This window comes from Gekko japonicus, unplaced genomic scaffold (genome assembly GCF_001447785.1).
Source record: "Gekko japonicus isolate JY-2015 unplaced genomic scaffold, Gekko_japonicus_V1.1 scaffold2416, whole genome shotgun sequence".
Lineage (NCBI taxonomy): Eukaryota > Metazoa > Chordata > Lepidosauria > Squamata > Gekkonidae > Gekko > Gekko japonicus.
Genome location: NW_015173747.1, coordinates 142,940 through 151,165, shown reverse-complemented (window position 1 = coordinate 151,165; position 8,226 = coordinate 142,940). Strand labels below are relative to the sequence as shown.

The 8,226-nt window shown below is 44.6% G+C and overlaps 1 protein-coding gene across 1 annotated transcript in view; it reads right to left on the bottom strand.

Moving 5' to 3' along the window:
- The window catches only part of USH1C (Usher syndrome 1C), a 120,176-nt gene extending 112,294 nt beyond the window's left edge, over positions 1-7,882 (bottom strand). The window contains exon 1 of the mRNA XM_015423477.1: positions 7,821-7,882. Within this exon, the coding sequence (XP_015278963.1) occupies positions 7,821-7,856 (36 nt within the window). The 5' untranslated portion in view covers positions 7,857-7,882. The remainder of the gene's footprint in view (positions 1-7,820) is intronic.
- Positions 7,883-8,226: the final 344 nt, after the last annotated feature.

The window sequence follows — 8,226 nt, the reverse complement described above, 5'->3', positions numbered from 1 at the left end:
GGGGGGGAGGGAGGGAGGGAGGGAGGACTTTGAATCTCCCGCGGGAAGCAGGAAGGAGTGATAGAGGGAGCTGTGTGTGTGTGTATGTGTGTTTTTACGTGTGTAAGTAATCGAAGCAGGTGGAATTTTTAAAAAGTGAGGGGGGGCAAGTGTGTGTGCGAGACTGCTTATTCTTGCTTCCTGGAAAAGTGAGTGTCCTGGAACTCTGCTCTGGGTCTTCTCCTGAACAAGTCAAAGCTACTGGGGGTGGGTGCAAAGAAATAAGCCTTTCTGAATTTCTCCTCCTTGAGGAAACCTGAGCAAAACCCCCCACATGCTGAGGTGATCTCCTTGTTTCTGGCAAGCCCCCTTTCCCCTGCTTTCCCCCTGCAATCTCCTCCTTTCTCTTGTAAAGCCTAGGCGGTTTGCTAAAGTTGAGAAGCAGGCTGGGAGTTTGGGGGCAACTTTGGGTGCATGCAAGCTCAACCTCCCCCCCCCCCACCCGAAAGAATCTTTCAGACCTGATCTTTTAGGAATGCCGTTGTTGGAAGAACTCAGTATCTGTTCCAGGAAGGGAGAATTGGGCCTGTGGATCAGTTTTCGAGTCTACTGGTTTTTTTAAAAAAACAAATAAACAAAAAAGCCTTTGCTGAAGGAAGCTACAGCATTGGCTGTTTTTATTTTTGTAAATTTAGCAAGCAATTTACTTCAGTCGGATTTTCACAAATGCATACCCTACTTCTAAGTGTCAGGTGCCATCATTTTATCTTTGCATGGATAAGTGCATGCATTGCCCAGTCAGCGTGCTAAAGCACTCCACTGAAGTTGCTATTAAAACTGCCTCTCACAACTTTTGTAGAATTTTTGTTTTGTTCCTTTGCCAGGTCTCTGCACATGCTTTCAGCATGCTTTTATTAAATATATATATATAAGCATAGTGTTCATTTCTTGTAAAGCCATTTTGATACACTATAGCAGGAGTGTATAGAAGCTGGGCCATTTGTTGCTTCCATTGCCTGTAGATTACAGATCATATTCTTATCTAAAGCAAGATTTCAGAGGTGGTTTCTCTTGCTTGCAGTCTTCTGGTTATACACTACTGATGCTGGCTCAGCTGTCAAAAGGCTGTTAGGTGTTTGGGGGGGGGGAAGTGGCTTGTGTTCTTTACAGCTTTTAAAGTTTGTGTTCAGAAAGAGATACGTGGACAGTACTGTCTATAATACTTGATTATATTCTAGTGTTTCTTAAATACTAGATAGTAAATTTGACAAACGATACCAAAGCTTTAATTTCTTTTCCATGATTCCTACTTTGAAGTTGTAACTGGAAAAGCATGACTTGCACTGTACGTCCTCTGGATTTGTCACTTTAACAGCCTCCAAGTTGTGGCGTACAGTGACTTATTTCCCCAAAAGCAGGGCTATTGTTGGGCAGGAACGCACAGGAACGGAGTTCCAGCTGGCTCCCAAGTTGGTCACGCCCAGCAGGAACTCTTTAGCATAATAGGCCACACCCAACAGCAGAAACTCATTAGGACTGGCTACATTAGGGGTGTGTGGCCTAACATGCAAAGGAGTTCCTGCTACAAAAAAAGCCCTGGGTTTTGACGACAAACAAGGTAAACAGAACAACAAACAAAAGGTGGGTGTGGCTGGATGAGCACACTTCTGGTAACATGGGGGGGCGTCCTAATGTGCTAATGAGCTGTGCTGGCAGGGGTGTGGCCTAATATGCTAATGGGTTTCTGCTGTTGGGTGTGGCCTATTATGCTAATGAGTTCCTGCTGGGCTTTTTCTACAAAAAGAGCCCTGCAAATAGTATATACATTTTTAAAAACCTTAGACAACTATTGCTGTCTATTGTTTTAATTTGGTGTTAAAGGTAAAGTAAAGGTTCCCTTGCTCGAAAGCCAGTCGAATCCGACTCTAGGGTTGCGGTGCTCATCTCCGTTTCAAAGCCGAAGAGCCAGCGCTGTCTGAAGACGTTTCCGTGGTCATGTGGCCGGCATGACTAAAAACCAAGGTGCACGGAACGCTGTTACCTTCCCACCGAAGTGGTCCCTATTTATCTACTTGCAATTTCTTGCTTTCGAACTGCTAGGTTGGCAGGAGCTGGAACTAGAGACAGGAGCTCACCCTGTCTTGCGGCACCCGGGTCTTGAACCGCTGAACTACTGACCTTCCACAGCCTGCAGTTCAGCGTCTTAACCACTTGAGCCACCGCAGCTCCTAATTTGGTGTTACTCACTTCTTTAGTAAGTCTCTGCTCTGAGGAAGTGAGCAGTGACTCAGGACAGCTCATACCCTGCCACAAATTTTGTTAGTCTTTCAGGTGCTACTGGACTCTTACTCTTTTCTACTGTTACAGACAGAATTACATGGCTACCCATCTTGATCTGTTTACAGTTGTACTTAAGTCATTTCTAAAATATATTTTAAAAGAATTAAGGTAAAGGTAAAGGTTCCCTTGCTCGAAAGCCAGTCGAATCCAACTCTAGGGTTGCGGTGCTCATCTCCGTTTCAAAGCCGAAGAGCCAGCGCTGTCCGAAGACGTTTCCGTGGTCATGTGGCCGGCATGACTAAACACCAAGGTGCACGGAACGCTGTTACCTTCCCACCGAAGTGGTACCTATTTATCTACTTGCAATTTCTTGCTTTCGAACTGCTAGGTCGGCAGGAGCTGGAACTAGAGATGGGAGCTCACCCCGTCTTGCGGCACCCGGGTCTTGAACTGCTGAACTACCGACCTTCCACAGCCCGCAGTTCAGCGTCTTAACCACTTGAGCCACCGCAGCTGAGCCTTTTTAAAATAAGCGATATACATAAAGTGGGACAGATTTACATGATTACCCCATTCCTAGTGCAGCTGCTGATGAAGCACAGAAGCAACAGGACTTCACATGGCAGGTTTTTCCCCACATTATCCCTGCCACGGTCCTCACACACACACCCAGGGGCCACTGAAACTTCTGAAATTTAAAAAAGGCACTTTTTAAATTTTCTTCATTTATACCCCCATCTTTCTCCTACATGGGGACCGAAAAGCAGCTTACAGTGCTCTCCCGTCTCCTCCACTTTATCCTCACAAGAACCCTGTGAAGTAGGTTGGGCTGAGTGTGTGTGACTGGCCCAAGGCCACCCAGTGAGCTTCCATGGCATGAGTGGGGATTTGAATGCAGCTCTCCCAGACCCTTGTCTGACACTGTAATCACTACACTACACTGACTCTCTAATCAGTATAACTACTCATAGCCGGGGCTATTTTGGGGCAGGAACGCACAGGAACGGAGTTCCAGCTGGCTCCCGAGTTGGCCACGCCCAGCAGGAACTCATTAGCATAATAAGCGACACCCAACAGCTACATTAGGGGTGTGTGGCCTAACATGCAACGGAGTTCCTGCTACAAAAAAGCCCTGGGTTTTGACAATAAACAAGGTAAACAGAATAAGAAGCAAAAGGTGGGTGTGGCTGGATGAGCACACTTCTGGTAACATGGGGGTGTGGCCTAATAGGCTAATAAGCTGTGCTGTCAGGGGTGTGGCCTAACATGCTAATGCGTTTCTGCTGTTGGGTGTGGCCTGTTATGCTAATGAGTTCCTGTTGGGCTTTTTCTACCAAAAGAGCCCTGCTCATAGCAGTATAAAGAAAGACGGAAGAAAAGTCAGGAAAATCCCGGGAGGTTTTGTGGGGAAGCAGGGGGGAAACCTCGCTTCCCAAAAGCATCGAACCAGGGCATACACAGCCAGTGACTTGGAGGCTTGGAAAGAATTTTTAATTTCATTTACTTGATGATTTGTTGTTGGTTTGTATTGTTATTTATTATTACATATTTCTTTTGGATGGTGCATTTTGATTTTTTTTAAGTGCACAACGGACAGCCAGCCAGAGACATGCCAACCAGCCGGAGACGATGCTCAAATCACCTCATGGATTCCCTCTTGCAACCGAACCCCTACAAGTTCAGAGGTTAGGAAACCAATTGTCTAACTGCAGCACACTTGGAAGAGAGAGCTCCAGTGCATCATTGTCAATCAGCAAAAAACCCAACAGCATGTGCGAGTGAAATGGCTACAGACGACCCCTACAGTGATAAGGAAAGAGCAGATTAATGTTATCCCTGTGCTTTATAGGATTCCAAGCTCTTGGTTGTAGGAAACAGACTGAGGAAGTGATATCAATTTTCTAATTGGCGGGAAAAATTTTGATTGCACTAAATTGGAAAAACACTAAAGCTCCTACACTAGCGCAATGGAAGTCTAATATTATTTCGGATAAAATCTCAATGTAACTATCTTTAAACGATAATCACAATTTCGCTATCGGTTTTGCTGAAAAATGGTTTGTATTTTTTTGAATACATTAACGCCTATCAGTCCCAAAGTTTCAAATTACCAAAAAAGTACACAGATTTTGTGTTTTATTCGACTGTTCATTGTATGGGTATAGACTGATTTATTAAGCGTTTGTTTATTCGTTATATGTAATATATCAGTTTGAATATCTTGGTATATTTCTATTGTTTAATGGTTATATTTGTATTTTTATAAAATTAATAAAAATGTTAATAATAATTTAAAAAAAAGAAAATACCGGGAGATTTTGCGGGGGAGGAACCTGGGGAGTGTGGGATTTGGGGAGGGAAGAGACCACAGCTGGGTATAATGCCATGAGAGTGCACTTTCCAAAGCAGCCCTTTTCTCCAGGGGAACTGATCTTGGTCACCTGACCACTTGTAATAGCGGGATCTCTCCAGGTGTTAGCTGGAGGGTGGCAATCCTAGGAGGAAACTATGACCAAAATACTCAAAATAGCAAAAATTGATAAACTTTCGTTACTCATGAAAAACTAAACAGAAGAAATACAACCTAGCAGTTCGAAAGCAAGAAATTGCAAGTAGATAAATAGGGACCACTTCGGTGGGAAGGTAACAGCGTTCCATGCGCCTTGGTGTTTAGTCATGCCGGCCACATGACCACGGAAACGTCTTCAGACAGCGCTGGCTCTTCGGCTTGGAAATGGAGATGAGCACCACAACCCTAGAGTCGGACTCGACTGGCTTTCGAGGAAGGGAACCTTTACCTTTTTTACTTGGTCAAAATGTTATACTTGGATTGGAAACTATGACAATTTAAAAGCGTCATATAATTAAAATCTGAGGAAAGAGATCTATAAAATTCTATTATCCTGGAAAAGTGATATGAATAGGTAATGAATAACGCGGTTAAGGCGTAACTATGAGATAAGATTTGAAACGTTTACCCCATGTTTTATATTCTTGTTTGTTTATATGCAATAAAGAAATATTAAAAAAAGAAAAGAAACAGCATTGGTGGGTAGACGTCCTCTGTCTATAAAACATTAAACAAACTGACCAAAATGTTTATGAGAGCATGCCTTTGAGAAGCTTCTGAATGCACAACTGTGAATGGGCCACTAAATCTACAAGAGACATAAACCATGCAGTAATGTTCTGTTTGACATTTCTTGGCCTTTCTAGCAGCAACAAAGCCATAAAATAAGAAAATAATTCACGACGGCTAGATTCTGAAGTCATAACTGTAACGCATAAAACACTTCAATTAGATTAGGATGCATTTAAATCTGTTTTAGTCAATTGAACTAAATGAGATATAGGGCTAAACAGGCTTCAGACACTTGTCTAATTTACATGCATCAGATGCTGAGCTAGAAAGTGCCATGCAAAAGAATGCTAATTATTTTATAAGTCAATAAACCTCTGCAAAAATAAGAATGAACAATGAATTCACATGCATCCAATATTAAAGGGATATTTTCTGAACTTCTACAAAAATAATAAAAGCTTGCATTTACAGAGTCTTGATTTAAATAAGAAAAACAGTTATAGGTTATATCACTATTATGCAAGTCGCTTTACTGCTGCTGCTGAAGAAGTGAGCCCTGACTCACAAAAGCTCCTACCCTGCCACATATTTTCTTAGTCTTTAAGGTACTTTTGGACTCTTGCTCTTTTCTACTGCTACTATAAGCTTTCGCGTGCATGCACACAAAAGCTTATATCCAGAATTAAACATTGTTGGTCTTAAAGGTGCCACTTGGACCCAAACTTTTTTCCTATTACTTCAGTCAAAAAACGCTACCCACTTGACGCTACTGCTTAGTATTTGTTCAGCCTGAAATATATTTAAGCTGAACGGAGCACTCTGATTCTGAGAAATGCCAAATTTACTCATTAGTTCATTACGAGACTATGATGAAAGGAAAAGTTCAGAAAGGTAAATCTAGTTGGTCTCGTATTGATTTATGAATATTGCCAGCAACAAAGGCCAGAAGTGCAAAGTACAACCATAAATATCACTTTAGAGCTATCGTTGAAATGTGCTTGCTGTGGGCCCAGACCGATGCTATTAGTCAACAGGCATGAACAACACTCATGCAAACAGGTATCTTTTCAAACTCGTGCAAATATCTTTACATTTCATATTTAGAACTATTTCTCCACATCCTGATGTTTCTGTACACCTGACCTAACGTTTGGTCAGATTGTTTTCATTCTTAGCTATAAGAAACCGAGAGTGAGAGATTTTTGCCATTTACCCTATTGAAATCAATTATTGTTCCCAGAGAAATAAATGTTCGTAATTAGGATATCAAAAGAAAACAGATGCCAATAACTGCAAGAGGGGCTATAACAAATACAATATTTTAAAAATGACAGTACATTGCTAAATAATATACTTTGATCATATTCTAAGCAGTGTCCTTGATAAGGGGGGTAAGGAAGACATTTAAGGTCATGTTTTCTTGTACAGGAAGGCTGTCTACATCATCTCTGTGATCATCTAGATCACAGATTAAGGTTTATGGCATAACTTTGCTATATAAAATCTCTCAGAAGTGTGTATAAAAATATTAAAGGTTGTACAAGACTGACAAAAAGCCTTTGAAATCCCTCCTTCCCACCCATTCTGAGATAATTATGAAAAATAATACCCATTTGTGTGGAAGCGGACTCCCAGTATTACACTTCACTGCATCCACTAAGGACAATGTTTTAATCACCTTATCTGCCAGACCACACATGCAATGTAGGGCCTTAACAGAATGAAAAAAGTGGTCGAATAAACGTGAAAAGGAGTGCCCTTATACTTCTGGGTCCAGAATGTTTCAGAGTTGGCTTGCTTTCACCATCCCCCCCGCCCCATTTTAGAACAAAAACAAAAGAACTATTATGCAACACACCTAGCTCTGCCAAGTCTCTCTGGGTCATTGACAAAGAAGCACGAAAAAGGGGGAGGGGGCATCAGCTTCTGCAGCTCCCCCTTGATGCCAGCGTTTGGAAAGCAGTGAGAGGAGAACATGCTCTAAAGTTTAAGAAGAAAAAAGCGAGAGGGCATTCCCTAGCGTTGAAAAAGCGCGGGGATCGGCGCCTTAAAGTTGCTCTGAATAGCGGCCCTCTCCCCTCTTTGAGAGGTCTCTAGAGTCCACAGCTTAGAGGGAACATAGTCTGGACTCCAAGCCCAGGATGGATGCCAACGGCACGCAGGCTGGACGGGCCCCCTCCCTACACCTGCCCGGCGCAAGGGTGGGAAAGGCAGGCGCGGTCCGTTTCTCCCGAAAGAGTTTCCGCCTAATCTCCCAGCGCCGAGCGGAGGAAAGCTTTGTCCTTCTGAAAGGGACGTTTCCTCGTCCCCTCCCTCCCGGCACGGTCCGCCGAGTCAACTGACACCGAGAGTCCATAGTCCCGGCAGAAATGCCACCCTCTCCTCCGCTCCTACAGGTACGGGGCCAAGGCAGGCCAGCGGGAGAGCAGCCGAGCGCGCTCAGCAGGTGGTGCGAGCGGGCCGGGCGCCCCTCTCTTACCTTGTGCCTGAACTCCCGGGCCACCTTCCGCTCCATGGCAAGGGGGAGAGCGAGCCTCGCCCGGCTTGGCTCCCCGGGGAAGTCGCCTCGGCGCGCGCACCGGCGGACGCGCTCCCCTCGAGGTTCCTGCGCGCAGGTGGCGGAGTAGCGTTCGGGAGAAGCGGCGCTAGGGGGCGCGCCCCGGCCTCGACCGAGAGGCCGGCAGGTGGGGCGGGCGCGCTGTGCTAATGAAAGGAAGGGGCTTCTCGTTTCCCAGCGCCGTTTCCCGTTTGGTGTAGCGGTTAAGTGCCCAGACGCTGATCTGGGAGAGCAGGGTTCGAGTCCCCACTCCTCCGCTTGCGCCTGGCTGGATGACCCTGGGCAAGCCATGGTTCTGGCACAGCTGTTCCTGAGAGCCAGTTTGGTG